The sequence below is a fragment of the Symsagittifera roscoffensis genome, chromosome 2 (genome assembly GCF_963678635.1).
Source record: "Symsagittifera roscoffensis chromosome 2, txSymRosc1.1, whole genome shotgun sequence".
Taxonomy (NCBI): Eukaryota; Metazoa; Xenacoelomorpha; order Acoela; family Convolutidae; genus Symsagittifera; species Symsagittifera roscoffensis.
Genome location: NC_087063.1, coordinates 501,435 through 524,796, shown reverse-complemented (window position 1 = coordinate 524,796; position 23,362 = coordinate 501,435). Strand labels below are relative to the sequence as shown.

The 23,362-nt window shown below is 34.0% G+C and overlaps 2 protein-coding genes across 3 annotated transcripts in view; both read right to left on the bottom strand.

The window, feature by feature from the left end:
* The window catches only part of LOC134840658 (uncharacterized), a 198,447-nt gene that overhangs the window by 20,512 nt on the left and 154,573 nt on the right, over positions 1–23,362 (bottom strand). The window lies entirely within an intron of this gene.
* Positions 16,799–23,361, bottom strand: LOC134840659 (lysine-specific demethylase 7B-like). Its single transcript, XM_063856627.1, has 3 exons — positions 22,184–23,361; positions 20,674–21,352; positions 16,799–17,942 (listed from the first exon to the last, which is right to left on the bottom strand). Exons 1-3 carry the CDS (start codon positions 23,035–23,037, stop codon positions 17,550–17,552), a joined length of 1,926 nt encoding a protein of 641 aa, XP_063712697.1. The 5' UTR covers positions 23,038–23,361; the 3' UTR covers positions 16,799–17,549.

Genomic DNA, 23,362 nt, shown 5'->3' with positions numbered 1-23,362 from the left:
ATTAAAGGAAATCCGATGACATGAATCTTATTACAACGACTCATAACTGCCAAGTGAAATTTTTTACCAACGACCAAATGGCTCATTTTATTAACTAGCTTATATTGCAGCCAAAAAACATCAATCTAAATCGACCAGGATCTCACAAATATCCTCAAGCAGTTCATAAAACCTTCAATACTGGGCGCCATATGGGCGCTCACCTAAATACAAATTCAACTCCTGGTATTTCGAGGAGATGGTCAGAGAGGAATTTATCGCCAGAAATATTGAATTTTGTTAATCAGGCCTCAAAGAAATTGAATATTGAAGAGGAATCGGAAGCGCTCAATGTAGAAAAAAAAATTAACAGAAGACGCTAACAAATAAGTTGAATCAACTTGACTGAAGTTTTTTTTTTTAGTTTGATATAAAGAGAAATGTTAAAGAATGTCTTATGGAAGACTTGAAAATTTTTTTTAATACTTTTTAAATATAAGGTCCCTTAGAAGCCATCATGACCAACTCGTTATAGATATTAATCATTTACAACAAAAACCTTTGATTATTGCACTTTGCGAAACTTGGCTGTGTGATAATGATTATCTCAATCTCTATCATCTTGATGGCCACCATCCCTTAATTTCTACGCACCGAAAGTATCAACGAGGTGGTGGATGGGCGTTTTATGTGCACGATGATGTTAAACTTCAGCTGAACTAGCGTGTAACGCACGTCCGGTGCTTCGAATTTTCAACAACTAAAAAAAAAACTTTTCTTTGAGTGTACTCTGACTGTGTGTGCAAAGTTTTTAACTCAAGTTTTTTAAACAAAATGAAGAACCATAAAATTTTGTCAAGTTTTATATGAGTTCTTCGAAAAATTCTAAATGAACTAAGAAACGTCACATCTGGGAAACTGAAAGCAATTGAGGAGTCGCATTTGGACGCAAGATTTGCAACTCCTGATAGTAACTTCAAATTTTGTAAAGTTTTTCATTCGTTTTTTTTTAATTCAAATTTTGAAAAACGATAAAAATTTGTGACATTTTTTTATATCTAAGTTTATAAAGAATTAAGAAACGTCACATCTGGGAAATTGAAAGCAATTGAGCAGTCGCATTTGGACGAAAGATTTGCAACTCCCAAGAGTACTCTTAGAGTACCCAACTACAACGTTGGGAAATTCAAATTTTGAGAAACTTCACCTTAAGTTTTCTAAAAGAAGTAGTATGAATTAAGAAACGTCACATCTGGCAACTTGAAAGCAATTGAGCAGTCGCATTTGGACGCAAGAGTTGCAACTCCTGAGAGTACTCTTACAGTACCCAACTATAAGGTTGGGAATATCAAATTTTGAGAAATAATTAAAATTTTATGAAGAATTTTGTAAAGATTACAAAAAACATGATATCTCGAAAACTACAAAGAGTTGAGCAGTCATATTTGGAGGCAAGATTCGCAATCCTTGACAGTACTCTGACAGTACCCAATAACAAGGTTCGTAATTACAAATTTTGCAGAACCATAATATTTTGTGAAATTTTTAAAAAGTTCTTCGAAAAACTTAAAATGAACTAAGAAACGTCACATCTGGGCTATTGAGCAGTCGCATTTGGACGCAAGAGTTGCAACTCCTGAGAGTACTCTTACAGTATCCAACTACAACGTTGAGAAATTCATATTTTGAGAAACTTCACCTTAAGTTTTCTAAGCTCGAAACAATCAATATTTGAGCAGTCTTCTTTGATGGCAAAATTCGCAATCTTTGAAAGTAGAGAACTACAGGGTTGGGAATTTCACTTTAACGAACTATTTTTTAATTTGAGTTTTCTGAAAATTTCCAAAAAATCACACAAATCGTGGTATCTCTCAAACAAAATTGATTTGGGCATTCTTAAATGGAGGCCGAATTTGCAATCCCCGAGATTACTCTGACAGCCCCCCAACTACAGGCTAGGAATTTCAAACTTTGAAAAAATATTTAATTTTCACAAAAAATCAGTTTAATTTTCACAGAAAAAAATCACAAAAACGTAATATCTGGAAAACTGCACGATTTTGAGCAGTCCTATTTGCAGGCAAAATTCGCAACTCCAGAGAGTTCCCTGACAGAACCCACTACAGAGATAAAAATTTCAAGTTTTGCTAAAAAATTTTATCATTAAGTTTTCTGAGAAATAATTTGAAAATAAAAAACCAAAAAAAACGTCATATCTCAAAAATTACAAGAAATTGAGGAGTCATTTTGGGAGGAAAAATTCGCAACACCTGAAAGTACCCTGTCAGAGCCTCACTACACAGATAATAATTTCAAGTTTTGCGAAATTTTATATCATTAAGTTTTGAAAAATTTTGAAAAAATCCTAAAAAACCTCATATCTCGAAATCTACAAGGATTTGAGCAGCCATAATCAGAGGCAAGATTCGCAAACCCTGAGAGTACCCTCACAAAATCCAACAACAGGATTGAGATCCTCAATTTGGAAAAACTTTAAATTCTAAGTTTTTGAAAATTTTTTGAAAAATCATAAAAACCATCATATCTTGAAAACTACAAGGATTTGAGAAGTGAGAATTGGAGGCAAGATTTGCAAGCCCTGAGAGTATCCTGACAGCAACCAACTGCAGGGTGAGAATTTCAAAAATTGAGAAGCTTTTGAAAATTAAATTTTCTAGAAACTTTTGAAAAATCTCGAAAATTGCCTATCTCGTAAACGAAAAGGATTTGGCTAAGCATATATGGAGGCCACAACCGCAAAACCTGGGAAAACTCAGACAATATCCTAGTATTGGGTTGCTAATTTCAAACTTGATGAAATAAAAACTGAATTTAAACAGCAAAATTGAAAACAAAACCTTAAACATTGCAACATACGAAGCTTGAACGTGAAAAAATTCTTTTGTTAAACCTGCAAAAAATATTCGTTGAAAAAGCTTAAACATGGCGAGATAGTGAAGCCCGCAATTAAATATATAATAGATTGATAGATAATAGATCAAAGTTTAAAAGTTAGGCGACGGGTAGACAGACAATCAAATTAATTAAAAAAGCAGGATACAGACAGACAGACAGACTTAATTTGGCCTCGAAAAAAACACTGATAATTTAATGACCTTGCGAAAAACTAATTGAAAAGTTGTCTTAAGCATTGCAATATATGCTATAGCTTAAACATGAAATGCTTTTTCCGTTAAGCATGCAAAATTATCAAGCTTAAACATGGGAGATAGATGTAACTCGCTTTTAAATATAGTATAGATAATGTGTAGGTTAATTTCGAATGCATAAACATATCTATTGTGTATAAATTAATCAAAAACAACATTTCCGGAATCTCTAAGCGACCACAGACCAAAATTGAAGATTTTTGAATCACTTTGAGAATTACCTTCTGTACTTAAATGCTTCAAAAAGTAATTTTCTGGTTTGCGGAGATTTTAAAATCGAAACTTTAGATTCCAACATCGAGTTGATGTATTGATAATTTAATTGCTAATTCTTATGCCAACGTAAAGAACACTGAAGTCAACTATTTCTGATCATTTTCCCATATTTATATCTGGTTACGTGAATATAGATCCGCGAGAAAATCAAGATTACTTCTATAGAAATCTTGAAAATATTTACCGTGACAATAATATTTATAAATACTTTTTCCTCTCAGAGAACAAATTGTCGAAATTTTATAAGCTTACTGATCCCAAAGAGAAATTATGTCTGTTGATCGAATCCATAGTTTTAACAATTGATCTTTTCGAGCCCTTAGAAAAATCGAAATCACGAAAACAGTCATGGGTTACCAATTCAACTAGAAAATTCCTCAAAAACCGCAATCGGCTTTCCAGGAAATGGGTACAAAATCCTACTTAAACCGTATAGATTGAAAAATTCTCAAGCTAGAAATTTAGCAACTAAGGTAATAAGAAATAAACAAAGAGTTTATTTTGACAAACTAAGTTGGGAATGGTCGAGATTCGAAAACGCTTTTCCCCTTTTTAAGGGAGGTTTAAAAAAATCTCTGGAAAATTATAAACTTATTTGTTAACTCAGTTCACTCAGCAAAAATTTCGAAAGGATAAAGTTCAGGTAGCGTGTAACGCACCTCCGGTGCTCATAATAAACCGCATATATTGGGAAAAAGATCTGCATTCTTTGAGTGTACTCAAAGAATGCATCTTTACAAGCACCCAATTACAAGGTTCGTAATTACAAGTTTTGAAAAACCATAATGTTTTGTGAAATTTTTAAAAAGTTCTTCGAAAAACTTAAAATGAACTAAGAAACGTCACATCTGGGCTATTGAGCAGTCGCTTTTAGACGCAAAATTTGCAACTTTTGAGAGTGCTCTTATAGTACCCAACTACATAGTTGGGAAATTCAGATTTTGAGGAGAAACTTCATCTTAAGTTTTCTAAAAAAAAACTAGTTTTTGAGAACCAGAAAAAATTTCACATCTCAAAAAATACCAAGAATTCAGCAGTCTTCTTTGATGGCAATAATCGCAATCTTTGAAAGTACTGACAGTACACAATTACAGGGTTGGGAATTTTACTTAAATGATTTATTTTGTAATTTGAATTTCTGAAAATTTCCAAAAAAAATCACAAAAATCATCGTATCTTTTAATCTAAAAAAATTTGGAGATTCCTAATTGGAGGCCGCATATGCAACTCCTGAGATTACTCTGACTACCCATAACTACAGGCTAAGAATTTCGAACTTTGAAAAAAAAACTAATTTTATTTTCATGAAATTTTTTTGAAAAAACCACAAAAAACGTCATATCTGGAAAACTCGCAACTCCTGGGAGTACCCTGACAAAGCCTAACTACATAGATGGTAACTTCAAATTTTTTAAATCTAAGTTCTCTGAAAAATTTTGAGAAAATCCTAAAAACCATCATATCTCGAAAACTACAATTATTTGAGCAGCAATATTCAGTGGCAAGATTCCCAACCCCTGAGAGTACCCTCACAGATTCCATTTACAGGATTGAGATTTTCAACGTTTTGGAATTTTTCAACATCTAATTTTTTTAAAAAAAATCGGAAAAAAAATCATAAAAAACGTCGTTTCTCGAAAAGTACAAAAATTTGAGCAGTCATATTTGGAGGCCAAAATTTCAACTCCCTAGAGTACCTTGACAGAGTCTCATCACAGAGATGCGAATATCAAATTTTTTTATGAAATTTTCTATATCTATTTTTTTCTGAAAAATTTTGATTAAAAAATCTTTAAAAACGTCATATCTCGAAAACTTCAAGTATTTGAGCAGCCATAATCAGAGGCAAAATTCGCACTCGCTGAGAGTACTTTCACAATATCCAAGAACAAGAATGAGATCTTCAACGTTCTGGATTTTTTTTAAATCTGAGTTTTCTGTAAATTTTTCGAAAAAATCATAGAAACGTCATATCTCGAAAACTACAAGGATTTGAGAAATGAACTTTGGAGGCAAAATTCGCAACCCTTGAGATTACTCTGACAGCCTCCAACTATAGGGGGACAAAATCAAAAAATGAGCAACTTTTAAAAATTAAATTTTCTAGAAACTTTTGATAAATCTCGAAAATTGCCTATCTCGTAAACTAAAAGGATTCGTTATTCATATATGGAGACCAGAATCGCAAAACCTCGGAAACTCTGACAACTATCAACTATTAGGTTGCTAATTTCAAATTTGATGAAAGAAAAACTGAATTTAAACGGGAAAATTGAAAAACCTTAACCATTGCAATATACGATATAGCTGAAACGTTAAACAATTCTTTTGTTAAAGATGCAAAGAAAAAACACGTTGAAAAAGCTTAAACATGGCGAGATAGTGAAGCCCGCATTGAAATATATAATAGATAACAGATTTGATAAAAGAAACCTAAAAAAATTAGGAGACGGGTAGACAACATAATCATACCATAAATCATGATCTTCTTTTGGCAAAATTGGAAAAAAACGGCTATAGAGGTCAAATTCATTGTCTTCTGAAAAGTTATTTTACAAACCGGTTTCAATTTATTCAAACTGAAAAAAATATATCTTCCAGCGCTCTATGTCAAGTGGAGTAACGCAAGGGCCAGTTTTAGGTCCGTTTTTGTTTTTAATATATATAAAAATGATCTTCCGAAAATTGCTGAAGGATCTGAGGTAGTTCAATTTGCTGATGATACTACAAAATGCAAGGCAGAAAAAAATTATTGCGATAGCTTTGATAGCTCGTTAAATAAAAAGGATAGATGGTTCAAAACGAATGCTCTTTGTGTCAATCCTGGTAAAACTCAAATGATGAAATTTGGTAGTAACTTTTCAAAAGATTACTTTGCTTTTGGTACTTCAGTTCAAACTACAAATGTGTGTAAATATTTAGGCATTCTTGTTGATAAAAATCTTACTTTCAAATTAAATGTTGAACATGTGTGCTAACAATAACTAAATTTTGTGGCATTGTCTGGAAAGCTAGGTATATTTTTTCTAAACAGCAGATGCTTCGCTTTTACAAAGCATATGTAATTCCTAGAATCACTTATGGAATTTTAATATACGGCACTACATCACAATCTTACTTTACCGAGATAATGAAATTACAAAAAAATCTTGAGAGCAATTTTTTTCAAGCGTAGATATGAATCATTCAAGGAAATTATGGACGAAAACAAACTGCTTACTGTTTTTGATTTATACTATTTTGAGACGTTTAAATACTTGTTTATGGAATTGCGATCGGACAAAATTAATAGTTTTCTGTCTCAGATTTACTCCTAAAAAATTGGAAGATGTACCAGGCGCAAAGCGAAAGGCGTAATTAAAGTGAAAAAATTATCTACTACCGCTAAACAGAGATCGCTTACAGTTAGAACTGCGCAGGCTTTTAACTATTTAAGGCAAAATGACTTGATACCTGTTAAAATACATGAAATGTCGCAAGTTAGCGACAAATAACGCAAAAAACGACTATAGACGTCAAATTCATTGTCTTCTGAAAAGTTATTTTACAAACCGGTTTAAATTTGTTCAAACTGAAAAAAATATATCTTCCAGCGCTCTATGTCAAGTGGAGTACCGCAAGGGCCAGTTTTAGGTCCGTTTTTGTTTTTAATATATATAAAAATGATCTTCCGAAAATTGCTGAAGGATCTGAGGTAGTTCAATTTGCTGATGATACTACAAAATGCATGGCAGAAAAAAATTATTGCGATAGCTTTGATAGCTCGTTAAATAAAAAGGATAGATGGTTCAAAACGAATGGTCTTTGTGTCAATCCTGGTAAAACTCAAATGATGAAATTTGGTAGTAACTTTTCAAAAGATTACTTTGCTTTTGGTATTTCAGTTCAAACTACAAATGTGTGTAAATATTTAGGCATTTTTGTTGATAAAAATCTTACTTTCAAATTAAATGTTGAACATGTGTGCAAAAAATAACTAAATTTTGTGGCATTGTCTGGAAAGCTAGGTATATTTTTTCTAAACAGCAGATGCTTCGCTTTTACAAAGCATATGTAATTCCTAGAATCACTTATGGAATTTTAATATACAGCACTACATCACAATCTTACTTTACCGAGATAATGAAATTACAAAAAAATCTTGAGAGCAATTTTTTTCAAGCGTAGATATGAATCATTCAAGGAAATTATGGACGAAAACAAACTGCTTACTGTTTTTGATTTATACTATTTTGAGACGTTTAAATACTTGTTTATGGAATTGCGATCGGACAAAATTAATGGTTTTCTGTCTCAGATTTACTCCTAAAAAATTGGACGATGTACCAGGCGCAAAGCGAAAGGCGTAATTAAAGTGACAAAACTATCTACTACCGCTAAACAGAGATCGCTTACAGTTAGAACTGCGCAGGCTTTTAACTATTCAAGGCAAAATGACTTGCTACCTGTTAAAATACATGAAATGTCACAAGTTAGCGACAAATGTCGCAAAAAACGGCTATAGAGGTCAAATTCATTGTCTTCTGAAAAGTTATTTTACAAACCGGTTTCAATTTGTTCAAACTGAAAAAAATTTATCTTCCAGCGCTCTATGTCAAGTGGAGTACCGCAAGGGCCAGTTTTAGGTCCGTTTTTGTTTTTAATATATATAAAAATGATCTTCCGAAAATTGCTGAAGGATCTGAGGTAGTTCAATTTGCTGATGATACTACAAAATGCAAGGCAGAAAAAAATTATTGCGATAGCTTTGATAGCTCGTTAAATAAAAAGGATAGATGGTTCAAAACGAATGGTCTTTGTGTCAATCCTGGTAAAACTCAAATGATGAAATTTGGTAGTAACTTTTCAAAAGATTACTTTGCTTTTGGTACTTCAGTTCAAACTACAAATGTGTGTAAATATTTAGGCATTCTTGTTGATAAAAATCTTACTTTCAAATTAAATGTTGAACATGTGTGCTAACAATAACTAAATTTTGTGGCATTGTCTGGAAAGCTAGGTATATTTATTCTAAACAGCAGATGCTTCGCTTTTACAAAGCATATGTAATTCCTAGAATCACTTATGGAATTTTAATATACGGCACTACATCAAAATCTTACTTTACCGAGATAATGAAATTACAAAAAAATCTTGAGAGCAATTTTTTTCAAGCGTAGATATGAATCATTCAAGGAAATTATGGACGAAAACAAACTGCTTACTGCTTTTGATTTATACTATTTTGAGACGTTTAAATACTTGTTTATGGAATTGCGATCGGACAAAATTAATAGTTTTCTGTCTCAGATTTACTCCTAAAAAATTGGAAGATGTACCAGGCGCAAAGCGAAAGGCGTAATTAAAGTGACAAAATTATCTACTACCGCTAAACAGAGATCGCTTACAGTTAGAACTGCGCAGGCTTTTAACTATTTAAGGCAAAATGACTTGATACCTGTTAAAATACATGAAATGTCGCAAGTTAGCGACAAATAACGCAAAAAACGGCTATAGACGTCAAATTCATTGTCTTCTGAAAAGTTATTTTACAAACCGGTTTAAATTTGTTCAAACTGAAAAAAATATATCTTCCAGCGCTCTATGTCAAGTGGAGTACCGCAAGGGCCAGTTTTAGGTCCGTTTTTGTTTTTAATATATATAAAAATGATCTTCCGAAAATTGCTGAAGGATCTGAGGTAGTTCAATTTGCTGATGATACTACAAAATGCAAGGCAGAAAAAAATTATTGCGATAGCTTTGATAGCTCGTTAAATAAAAAGGATAGATGGTTCAAAACGAATGGTCTTTGTGTCAATCCTGGTAAAACTCAAATGATGAAATTTGGTAGTAACTTTTCAAAAGATTACTTTGCTTTTGGTACTTCAGTTCAAACTACAAATGTGTGTAAATATTTAGGCATTTTTGTTGATAAAAATCTTACTTTCAAATTAAATGTTGAACATGTGTGCTAAAAATAACTAAATTTTGTGGCATTGTCTGGAAAGCTAGGTATATTTTTTCTAAACAGCAGATGCTTCGCTTTTACAAAGCATATGTAATTCCTAGAATCACTTATGGAATTTTAATATACAGCACTACATCACAATCTTACTTTACCGAGATAATGAAATTACAAAAAAATCTTGAGAGCAATTTTTTTCAAGCGTAGATATGAATCATTCAAGGAAATTATGGACGAAAACAAACTGCTTACTATTTTTGATTTATACTATTTTGAGACGTTTAAATACTTGTTTATGGAATTGCGATCGGACAAAATTAATGGTTTTCTGTCTCAGATTTACTCCTAAAAATTGGACGATGTACCAGGCGCAAAGCGAAAGGCGTAATTAAAGTGACAAAGTTATCTACTACCTCTAAACAGAGATCACTAACAGTTAGAACTGCGCAGGCTTTTAACTATTCAAGGCAAAATGACTTGATACCTGTTAAAATACATGAAATGTCGCAAGTTAGCGACAAATGTCGCAAAAAACGGCTATAGAGGTCAAATTCATTGTCTTCTGAAAAGTTATTTTACAAACCGGTTTCAATTTGTTCAAACTGAAAAAAATATATCTTCCAGCGCTCTATGTCAAGTGGAGTACCGCAAGGGCCAGTTTTAGGTCCGTTTTTGTTTTTAATATATATAAAAATGATCTTCCGAAAATTGCTGAAGGATCTGAGGTAGTTCAATTTGCTGATGATACTACAAAATGCAAGGCAGAAAAAAATTATTGCGATAGCTTTGATAGCTCGTTAAATAAAAAGGATAGATGGTTCAAAACGAATGGTCTTTGTGTCAATCCTGGTAAAACTCAAATGATGAAATTTGGTAGTAACTTTTCAAAAGATTACTTTGCTTTTGGTATTTCAGTTCAAACTACAAATGTGTGTAAATATTTAGGCATTTTTGTTGATAAAAATCTTATTTTCAAATTAAATGTTGAACATGTGTGCTAAAAATAACTAAATTTAGTGGCATTGTCTGGAAAGCTAGGTATATTTTTTCTAAACAGCAGATGCTTCGCTTTTACAAAGCATATGTAATTCCTAGAATCACTTATGGAATTTTAATATACACCACTACATCACAATCTTACTTTACCGAGATAATGAAATTACAAAAAAATCTTGAGAGCAGTTTTTTTCAAGCGTAGATATGAATCATTCAAGGAAATTATGGACGAAAACAAACTGCTTACTGTTTTTGATTTATACTATTTTGAGACGTTTAAATACTTGTTTATGGAATTGCAATCGGACAAAATTAATGGTTTTCTGTCTCAGATTTACTCCTAAAAGTTGGACGATGTACCAGGCGCAAAGCGAAAGGCGTAATTAAAGTGACAAAATTATCTACTACCGCTAAACAGAGATCGCTTACAGTTAGAACTGCGCAGGCTTTTAACTATTCAAGGCAAAATGACTTGATACCTGTTAAAATACATGAAATGTCGCAAGTTAGCGACAAATGTCGCAAAAAACGGCTATAGAGGTCAAATTCATTGTCTTCTGAAAAATTATTTTACAAACCGGTTTCAATTTGTTCAAACTGAAAAAAATATATTTTCCAGCGCTCTATGTCAAGTGGAGTACCGCAAGGGCCAGTTTTAGATCCGTTTTTGTTTTTAATATATATAAAAATGATCTTCCGAAAATTGCTGAAGGATCTGAGGTAGTTCAATTTGCTGATGATACTACAAAATGCAAGGCAGAAAAAAATTATTGCGATAGCTTTGATAGCTCGTTAAATAAAAAGGATAGATGGTTCAAAATGAATGGTCTTTGTGTCAATCCTGGTAAAACTCAAATGATGAAATTTGGTAGTAACTTTTCAAAAGATTATTTTGCTTTTGGTATTTCAGTTCAAACTACAAATTTGTGTAAATATTTAGGCATTTTTGTTGATAAAAATCTTACTTACAAATTAAATGTTGAACATGTGTGCTAAAAATAACTAAATTTTGTGGCATTGTCTGGAAAGCTAGGTATGTTTTTTCTAAACAGCAGATGCTTCGCTTTTACAAAGCATATGTAATTACTAGAATCACTTATGGAATTTTAATATACGGCACTACATCACAATCTTACTTTACCGAGATAATGAAATTACAAAAAAATCTTGAGAGCAGTTTTTCTCAAGCGTAGATATGAATCATTCAAGGAAATTACGGACGAAAACAAACTGCTTACTGTTTTTGATTTATACTATTTTGAGACGTTTAAATACTTGTTTATGGAATTGCGATCGGACAAAATTAAGGGTTTTCTGTCTCAGATTTACTCCTAAAAAATTGGACGATGTACCAGGCGCAAAGCGAAAGGCGTAATTAAAGTGACAAAATTATCTACTACCGCTAAACAGAGATCGCTTACAGTTAGAACTGCGCAGGCTTTTAACTATTTAAGCCAAAATGACTTGATACCTGTTAAAATACATGAAATGTCGCAAGTTAGCGACAAATGTCGCAAAAAACGGCTATAGAGGTCAAATTCATTGTCTTCTGAAAAGTTATTTTACAAACCGGTTTCAATTTGTTCAAACTGAAAAAAATATATCTTCCAGCGCTCTATGTCAAGTGGAGTACCGCAAGGGCCAGTTTTAGATCCGTTTTTGTTTTTAATATATATAAAAATGATCTTCCGAAAATTTCTGAAGGATCTGAGGTAGTTCAATTTGCTGATTATACTACAAAATGCAAGGCAGAAAAAAATTATTGCGATAGCCTTGATAGCTCGTTAAATAAAAAGGATAGATGGTTCAAAATGAATGGTCTTTGTGTCAATCCTGGTAAAACTCAAATGATGAAATTTGGTAGTAACTTTTCAAAAGATTATTTTGCTTTTGGTATTTCAGTTCAAACTACAAATTTGTGTAAATATTTAGGCATTTTTGTTGATAAAAATCTTACTTTCAAATTAAATGTTGAACATGTGTGCTAAAAATAACTAAATTTTGTGGCATTGTCTGGAAAGCTAGGTATGTTTTTTCTAAACAGCAGATGCTTCGCTTTTACAAAGCATATGTAATTCCTAGAATCACTTATGGAATTTTAATATACGGCACTACATCACAATCTTACTTTACCGAGATATTGAAATTACAAAAAAATCTTGAGAGCAATTTTTTTCAAGCGTAGATATGAATCATTCAAGGAAATTATGGACGAAAACAAACTGCTTACTGTTTTTGATTTATACTATTTTGAGACGTTTAAATACTTGTTTATGGAATTGCGATCGGACAAAATTAAGGGTTTTCTGTCTCAGATTTACTCCTAAAAAATTGGACGATGTACCAGGCGCAAAGCGAAAGGCGTAATTAAAGTGACAAAATTATCTACTACCGCTAAACAGAGATCGCTTACAGTTAGAACTGCGCAGGCTTTTAACTATTTAAGCCAAAATGACTTGATACCTGTTAAAACACATGAATTGTCGCAAGCTAGCTGTTTGAGATTCTATAAACAGTTTTTTCAAAATTACCTATAAGACAATCAGGACCTCTATAAACTATTTTTTAAATTCAGCCCTTAAATTAATTTGTTTGTTGAGTTAATGCTGGCTGTCTTCTCTTTACTCTTCAAGATATCCTACTCGATGAGCAGTACTGCTCTTACGGATCTCCCTCCAGACATAATATATTGCTTTTGGCGTTGTATATGTAGCTGGTAAAGTAATTCAAAATTCAAATCTAGTTTTCCTTTCAGTAAAATCTTTTTTTTCCAGCCTAAATAGCTTATTTTTCATTTATAAAGAACTTAACTCGATTGCGTTACTCCCCCGAAATTTGACTACAACTCAAAAACTTCAAAACAATTTTTCTCGACACTGGCGCCTTTTTTCTGAAATCACGACTGAAAGGGGTTCTAATATGATAAATCACTCAACCCAGTCCGATGATTTTTTGTGGTAACTGATTTTGCGTGGAAAACAAAAAAACGCCCACGAATTAGAACGATCTCATTTTTCAGAACAAATGATCTCATTTGTATGCTGTGTTCAACGTTTTTATCAATATACTTGAATTGTTTTGTGTGACAAGGTTCTTTGGTTAACTGGTAGTTTCAGACCACGAAAAACTGTTAAGAAATTCTACGTCAGTATTGAAACTTTGATAGAGGGTAGTTGAGATATTTTGACAACGTTCGATGAAAACATTGTTGAACGTCTTGGCAAATGTTCTCCAGTAAAAAAAAAAGGTCCTTGAAATCAGATGTTCAAAGAGTAACGAGACAGCTCGTATTGCGGCCAAACCCTGAAAGCTCCTATTACCCTATAATTTGTTTTAGACTGATAATATCAAATTTTAAATGTTAAAATTTTGAGCCGCACATGAAATTAATGAAACCAGTCAGCTTGCCTCAATTCAATTTGGAACAATTCTGCAGTGCGGGATAATTCGCCACGCGTAAATAATAATTCGTGTAACACTTTCATTATCAAAGTATAAAATGGGCATTTTAGATGGACTCGATTCAGCTTGCACAGAAGTTCACAAAAATATAGTGTAGTGCGCTCACGGCAGGGAGCACGTAGGTCCATGGATCAATTCCCCAAGTCAGCTAAAAAGAGGTCTGAATAAAGAAACTACCTAAGCATATGTATTTCTCACTTTCTTCGAAAGTCGGAACAAACATCTAAATTATTCTGTGTTTGAATAACGGGAGATATCATATAGACAAAAAAATGTTAACATGGGTCCTAGAGAGCAAAAACACAAGGAATTATAAATTTACCTTGTTATGAACGAAATCCTATTTCAAGCTAAAAAATTATGTATATCGATATTTCACATGCACGAGAAAAAGCAGTAGCAATTTCTTGTGCTCAACCGATGAAAAAAGACCATTCTTTCGGAGTTGGGGTTTTCCTCTGTGCAGCTACAAAAAACAGTCCAAAACTTGGACAAAATACAGAAAAAAACTACTTCGGAGAATCTACTTCTACTTCAAAACTACTCCAAAATCAGAGAAGAAAGAACCCCAAAAAATTGGCAGCACCATGCGAGTTTACCGAATTCGAAACAAACAAGGCAAATTACCATTTTTTTACTTGAAAAATTATATAATGAGAACGTGAATAAACGTACAGCCACATACAGGCAAAGCAAAATTTAAAAATAACTTGAAAAAAAATTATAAAGTTGCAAAAACCTCATAAATACTTAGAAAGAAGTTTATAAACAACCTTAAAATGGAATTAAAATCCATAAATGAGCGGCATCAAATTTTGGGTCGAAACCTGTTTGAACCGAAAATAAAGCTGTTGTCATAAAAAATTTTAGAAAATTTTTAACATTTGTACGTCCCATCCAATTTGAAACACAATCGCATGCGAATATATTTGCCCATGCGAATGTACAAATGACTGAACTTTCATTCTTAGTAGAAAAAACTGTTTAAAACGGAACAAAAGACTTCCTATAGAAATCTTTTTTGAAAAAATAATTGCAACCTGAAACGGATTTTTCCTAATTACTACTTAAATTCTAGTTTATTTGAATTTTCAAGAAATTGAGCATGCCAGAAGATGAAGGAGTTCAGGAAAAAATCTAGTACCCGATAGCAATTTTCTTGCTTATCGCAAGGGTACTTATAAGCATAATGGTAAAACGGAGCTTTGCACCACTTGCTATAACAAACTAGCCGACAGAAATTAAATGCAACTAAATCACAAAACTATTTTGAAGATGTCAAAAGAAAACTACATCTAAAAAAATTCAATACGCTTGCCTCTTATGAAGGAAGTTCGATTTGGTAAAAACCCTCCTCCCATTTAATAAATTGCAAATATGCCGACAAGACTTAGGTAGAGGCTAACCTCAAATAAAACTGTTGCCTTAAAAATTCCGAGCTATAACGCTCCTTGTGCCCATTAAAATCTACTGTACCCCGTCAAACGGCAAAATATGGCGAATAGCTGATATAATAACTGCCGAAACCATTTCCGCCGGACAAACCTTTTAAGTGACAAAAAAATTAATCAGAAAAGTATACAGCATCAGAGCTGGCGAAATTAAAAATTACAGGAACAAATCATAAAAACTTTCCAGAAAATTTTTCTTTAAACAAAAGACCTAAATCAGATGAAAAATCCTTGCTCAGAGACGTAAGCGACCAAAACGCAGTCAGATAGAACAAAAATCAATTTGTCAAAAAACCTTCCTGGTTACAATTAACTTTTATGCGTACAAGGGGCGTAAAAACTTCGAGTTTCAACGCGTTTAAGCCCTACCCCTAAGTTTTCCAGAAATTGAGAAAATCAGCACAAATGATTCAGTCATTCTGGTCAGCAACTTCATAACCCATAAAAATGTGTTCCAACTTAACAACGCTTGCTATCACAAGCGTGAATACTGAATTTGTGTACCGAATTCAATTTTACATATACAAATGTATCGTGGAAAAGTATTTTTTTTAACTCTTTTTTGAAAAAAAAAATAAAATTATTGCTTTTGCCCTTGAAAATTTTTCAACTTCGAAAACTAATGAATTTTAAGCCCTTGAAATTTCAAAAATCATTTTTGATTGAACTTTTTGATGGTTGATTGTCGAAATTAGAGTAATTTACGTTTCTGTGCGCCATTTCCAACTCCGTAACTAGAGAGCATAATTTGTTTTCCTTTTGGCAATTGAAGTTTAATTGAACTTGAAAAAAGATCGAAAGTCGAAACGAATAAAAGATCACATTTGAGAAAGAACAAATTGGACTTTTCCTTAAAAAAATACCACACGACGTAATTAATAAGTCCATATATAACTAACAAGACTGCTCGTATCAGGGCGAAGCCCTGAATGTTCCGACTGCCTTTTAAGGTTTATGGAGCAGCAGTAATAGCATAAAAAAATTAAATGAAATAAAATAAAATGAAATTTTTTTCTTCTAAAATTTGAAATTTTTGATGAAAATCATCCCCCCACACGCCATATCAAGTACAAAAAGAGAGATTTCGTTCCTTGTAACAAATCAATTATGGCAAATAAGCTTCGTTCAACCAATTTGGAACGATTTATAAGACGGATTAAATCTCCGCTTACGCGTTAATAGCGCGAATTATATCGCGCGTTAATTGTCCCAAATTGGCAAAAATGGCAATCTTTAAACCCTCATAACTCTACGAAAAATGATCACAGGTGAAATAGCTTTTTAAATTCAAGCTCAGGACAACAATATCTTTTGAATGATACAAAAAAATTCCGTCAAAAATGGCTAGTTAAAAAGTCGAAATTTGTCTGAAGAAAAAAAAACCCACCCCGAGCACAAATATTCCGTTACTTTCGTACCGAAAGTCGGAACAATAACGTCTCTATACTGATACTTTCTATATATCCTCCATCTATCCAAATCATTCCTTCCTATTTTGAAAACTGTAAATATGGATTGAACTTCTTTTTAACAAGTAGAATTCGTACAAATTTTGAAACAAACGAAACTACAACATCTGACAATAATGTAGGGAATTAATAAAACTCGAGACAATATCTATATTTATGATTAATCTACAATCAATAATGATAGAAAAACTTTCGGCTGCGCTAAAATTACTCCATATTGCTTCAAATAAGGTCGCTAGTTTGACTCAATATCATAGATTACACTTAACCAGTATCACATTGAAACATTGGCGAAATTGTAATGAAGGAATTTAATTCTTCCGACTTTAAAACAAGTTACGACATTTGTAAGGTGGCGTGGTTCTTTAACACTAATTTGAAGATCGAAATAACTTTTTGGCGAAAACTATTTTAATTGCATATTAAAGATTTTGACTTCTTGAGCTCAAAATCAAAAAATATCTCAACCGTAAATGATTTTTGGTAAAGTTATGGGAATTGAAATTGACCAATTTGTTGAATTTGCAAGACTGATTTTAATCGCCCTGTATTTCCATTCGGGGTAAATTATCTTTGACCAAAAATACTTGACACATGTTGAAAGAATCTGAATATTAAATAACTCCACAATTAGGGCAACTCGGTTTTCCATTAAAGCCTTAACATCTTCTCGAAGCCAGGCCAATCTAACTCTCGACCAATAGGAATAGCGCATCTGCATTTAAATGCAGTACATAAATAACCAATCACATTTTAACTGAACTAGCATGATGACTGCATAATTTAACAACTACTGCACTCATCATCGCATTTTTATGTTGAGAAGTTTTCCCAGTCTTTGCTTGGGTGTGGCGCATCCTTTCTTGGCCTTCTTTAAACAATTTTTGCTGCTTGCTTTTGAGGGCAAATTGTTGTTTTTCGAGTCTGAAAAATACGTTTCTTCGTCTTGACTCGAGCTAGCACTGGCTTCACTCTTCACCTGACTTCCAAGACCACTCTCGGGAGTTTCCGATGACTTGCAGTCGCTGCTCTCCTCTTTCATCTTTCGCTTCCTGCCGCCAATACACTTCGGCTGCTTGTCTTTGTCCGCTGAAGCGTCTTTCTTTTTGGTGGGGGTCGTCTTCTGCACTGGTAGAGTATGTATTAGCTTGGCCTTCAACTTCAGGTCTATTCTCTGCATTGATGTTTCTTCATCCTGAAATTCAGACTTCAATTACTCATTCATTACTCTCCTCTCTGATTCAATCAGCCCCTTCGGCGATATTAAACTCAAACACATTTTTACAAACTTCAGTTTCAGAACTTAAAAATCAACATTGTAATACACCACATCGCAAATTAGTAAATTTGCATGACGATTCACAATTTCGATTTAGCACTCATAAAGTCTACGATAAACCGCAAAAATACAATCAAAACTGAACGAAATGAGAAAAACAACTTGAAATTATGTTCAATTGAGTCAAGTGTAAACATGGAGACGAAACAACACAAAAAAACTGTCGAAAAAAAAATCGATGTAAAAACTAGGTGAACCAAAAATGTCGTATGTCTCGATAAAAAACAACTAGGGGCCCGGCTAAAGCTGGAGGTACGTGTTTGATACTGAATGAACTTTCTATACTGATGCGGCACGAAGTGTGATTTCAATAAAAATAAATCTCTTTAAATTAAGAGAGAATATTAAAAAAATTTGAGATAATCAATTTTCCAAATGAGATAGCATTTATCTTATTAAAAATTAAGGAGTCGCCGCTTTTGCAGGATCAATCATTGCAACCGGAATTGAACTTTTCATCTCAAATTTGATTGTAAACTTTAAGTAAATTCAAAAAGTTTCTAAAAAACGGTCAAAAAAGATTTCCAAAATCCAAAAAGCAGGTTGATTAAACATAGAAGATTCCCACAATCGGGTTTCTGAACTGAACAAAACCTGAGAGTTGGCACGGAAGTTTTTGCGTACAGTTTTTCCAAAAAACTGTCGAAGATTCAAATCTTTGTATTGTTTGAAGGCCACAACTGTTTTCTTAAGTAAACTGAACATTGTCAATTATAAAAGTAGGCTTTAAACAACCTGTTCATTCAATTCAAACTATATTAGCAGATTTGTTAGGATAGTTAGTGAGAAAAAACCAACAAACGGTCAGCAAAAAAAAATTGACATTCTCCAGAAACCTAGCTTTCTGTGTGAAAAATTATGCATAGCCCCTTATGCAGAAGAGATTCAAGCCACCTTTAATTTCAATTGACCTCAAAATGACCGATTTGTAAGGCCAATTTTTTGGAAAATTAAAGTCAAAAAGTTCTGAGGGCCGGAAATTTTGGTGTTAAAAAAATTTGGGCGTACTCGCATAAAATAATGACGAGTTTCCCACAATTTGTTCTGAGAATTGAACTTCTTGAAATGAAATCTCAGATATGACAGGGTTGTTTTCTAGAATATTCCAAAAGTTTAAAAAAACGGTCAAAAAACCAAAAGTTTGACTTTTCCAATGCGATAATTTCTTGTGTAAAAAGTTTTGTGAATGTGCGCTAATGCAGCAAACTTCTCACTACCCGCTATCTCCATTGAGTCCACAATATCAGGTTTGAGAGGTTAGTTTTCAAGAAAAGTCGAAAAGATTCACAAAAATTCGGCGTCGCACTTCTCCAGGGGAGTTTTTCAAAACAGTACTTTTCCATAAAACAAAAACTCAAATATGAGAGGGGGAGCAGGAAGTCTTTCAATTGACAACCTTTTTTTTGAAAAGCAGTAGAAGTTTCTCAGAAAAACTAACTTTAAAACGAAAAAACGAAATTTCAACAAACCGATTGGTAAACAGGCAACAATTTTGAAAAATGCGGAGGGGAGTGTTCACATTTTGTTTCCCTTGAAACGAACCAAAACTAGGTCAATAAAATTAATCAAAAATAGGCCGAAATAATTTGGTCCGAGGAATTTTATTTTAGCGAAACAAAAAAAAAACAAAGAAGGAAAAACGAAGTCAAGGTAAGTAAAATTACAATAGGTAGGCGTAAATCAAACACTATAAGCAACCTTAAAAAAAATTCACGCAGCAAAAAAAAAACTATTCCAAGATGTGACAAGTAAGCCGACAATAGATGAGCAGACAAATAATTAGCCGACAATTTATTTGAAACAATTATTCCTGTTTGAAAAAAAACAGACTGGTCAAATTCCAACCCAGGACCTTTGCCGTCCCAGGCAATTTTGTTACCTCCAGGCTAAGTTGACCAAAAACGCTACAAAAAACTGGAATACAACATGAAACAAGGTAGAGATGAACTCAGACGTCCAGGTGAGTCTTGTGAAAGATGAGTCTAAAATTGTTTACCGAAAAGTCTAGTACCCGATTGTACAACCCTTGCTTATCGTAAGTGTAATCAAAGTGATTGAATTAGAAAGAGAAAAATAGAAATGTGAAAAGATAGTGAATTCACTCCACCTTCCGCTATAAACACGAAACTCTCACTTGCTTTATATTAAGATTCAACACAGAGGCGAAGCTTCGCTTCGCAAACACTAGCGGTAACAGGACCAAAAAGCAGCTCTATGAAGTGTAGTAAGAAAAAGTAGAATACCTCGAATCAGTAAAAAAAAAAATACGTCTCAAACTCGATCTGCGACCTAGAGATTTCGCGTCACACGCACTAACGGACGCTTAATAAATCAGAAACACTAGCCACAAATAAAGCAGAAAATTGATGTTAAGAAATTTCCAAGGCTACAGAGCGTGATTATAGTAAAAGTTCTTGTTTTTTTTCTAGCGCCAAATAAGTGAAAAATTTTAATGAACACTTTTATTTGCGAATTAAGTTAGAAAAAACAAGAAGGTTCGTACTCATGCACTAACGCTCACAAGCTGGCTAGTGTAAAAAAGAAGAACCAACAACGGTTAACAGTACTTAAAAGTGACTGAACTTACCGTGGAATCGTCAAACTTTTCAGTATCTGAGGATGAGGACACGACCAGTTTAGACGCAACTTCTTCTTCTGATGACCCTGCTTCTTTTTTCACTTCCACAGTAGGCGGCGCTTTCCTTTGTTTTTTTGGCCGACAATAGAAGTTCACGTCTTCATCCGTGTGGTCTTCCTCGCGAAGCGAAAAGTTGACCTTCATTGCAAGTAAGTCTTTGGCTGAATTGGACTTTTTCGTGATTTTCTGCAGGTTTTTGATGAGTCTTTTGAAATTGATAGGCTCCTCGGAAACTTTGAGATCCTGTCTCAATTTTGTATTTGTCTCGTGCCACATTTTGAGCCTGGGAATTAATTGGCGCATGGATTTCAGATGGTACTCACTCGGCACTCTTCCGACACTTCTCAAACTCTCCACCAGCTCACAGAAGTTTTTAGCGGCGTGGAAGTTGACCAGTTCGTAGTCTGGGAAGGTGAATCTATCTGCAATGTTCAGTCTCTTCTCCAGTTCGTATATCTTCAGACTCGTCGGCACTCCGTAGTCGTGTAGGAAGTTTCCCCCGAACACGAGGCTGTCTTGGGGAGTGTACACTGCATGTATCCACCCAGCCGGGATGAAGATGGTCTCGCCCTCACTGAACTCACACTTGTACACTCTCTCCACACATTCGATGAAACAACTGTGCGTTCTAAACAAAACAAATCAAGCTATCAAACATATTTCACTAAATCACACGCCATCTTACAAGTTCAACACTCAAATTGTCTGGTTAGTTTTCATTTGTAAAACAAGGATAGCCGGTTACTGAGCAAGTAGCACAGAATGTTCCGACCACAGTCTTAAAAAAATACAAAAATGTTTTCTCAACTTGGTGTCGTTTTTTTCTGCATGTTGTGATTTAAAAAAATCTGAACAAAAAAAAACAAAATTTAGGCATATTTGAGAGCCATAGTAAAAAAAGTTCAATTGGAAAACCGTTTTTGAAAGAAATTACTATAAAAACGAAAAAAAAAATTAAAAAATTTCGAAAAAAATGTTCGGCTGAAATTAAGCTTAAATAAGCTGTTGTAAGCATATACGGTCACCTTATTAGCTCGAAATTAGACCAAAAATCAAAAATTTCGAACCGGTTTTTGTCGACACAGTGAAAACTTTTTTTGAAATTTTTTACAGTCGTTCGAATTACGACTGAAAGGGCTTTAATATGATATATCACTCAACCCTGTCCGATGATTATTTGCGGTAGCTGATTTTGCGTGGAAAAAAACTAAAACACACCCGAATCCAAAGTTCCTCCCCATTTTCAATGGTCGGAACAACAAAGCTTAATTAACATATTATTTTCTAAAACAATCGCAAAAAGTCACGCTTAAGAATACAAAAATATTTCAAGGTAGATTTACGCTTTTCTACATCTTTGATGTAAGAGAACAAAATGTTGCTTGTTGGATTTTCATTAAAACAACAAGTAGCCTAAATGAAAAAGTGAGTTTGAACATTGGCAGGAGTGAAAACTAGCCTGTCTCTGTGAGGCAATCGCATCCATTTCTCATACGCGTCCAGATTCTTCTCTGTCGGCTCCACCATGTAGAACACCTTCTTGCCCCAGAGCAGATGATACCAGACAGAAGTGCCGCCGAAGTCAATGTGAAAGTCTGTGAAGGAGTTCCTGGCTGATATGAGACAGTACCTGAGCACCTGTGGCTGTCCGAAGGGGTAGAACTCAGTCTGCGACAGATCTATGTTGTAGTAGAGCTGTTCTTTGATCTCGTCGTGAGAGGCGGTAGAGACCCACGACAGCTCCTTCACCATCCTCGGAGGTTTCACTATGTGCACCAACTGCGTATCCGATATCTCAAGACTAATCAGGTTGAAAATGTCGTCTGTGTCGTCCTTGTGTTTGAAGTAGTCTCCGAACTGTTCCAGGGTCATCTGTTGGTCTCTCTGCTCCTTCACATTGATGACGTCAACTTTCAGTTCAGGACCACAATACCTGATGACATCATCGATTGTGAAATCAGAAGGCGGCACCTGAAGCTCAAGGCCAACTTTGTCTTTTACCTTAATCGGCACTTCGAATCCTTGGTTCTCGAAATAAGCCGCTGTCAGATTAGCACCGTCCAAGTTCACGAATAAGGATTGGCCACTTGCGAACATGGGGTGGAGACATTCGAGGAGGTCCAGATACTCCTCCGATCCAGTTCGAGGCCAGAGAACCCTTTCGTCGCACGCATCACAAACTAGCTGTTCTTCAATGCAGGCATAGTGAAATGCACGGGAGCAGAATGGACACTGCAGAAGGTCTTCCACTTTTTCTCCCGATATCATTTCATAGCAAATGCTACATTGCACGTCTTTGGAGGTAGCGGTCATCTCAAAAACAAACTGTATTTTTTCGAAGCAACTTAGCGCGACTTCTTGAGTTAAATTCAATTAAATAGCTCGGACTGAAACTATTTTCAAGAACTCTAGTTTGAACTGAAAAACTTGTGTGCACAGGAACAGGTGATTTGGGGAAATAGACGGCAATGACAGGAACATATGCGCATCAACCATGCTCTTCTTCACTTGCTGATTTGGAAAAAAATGTCAAAGCGGCTTGGATAAAAAGGTTTGCAGCAAAGCTTGACTTTAAGAAGTCATTGTACAATTCATAGTCATAGCAGTCTGAAAAGTAAGAACGAATATTATCTAAGAC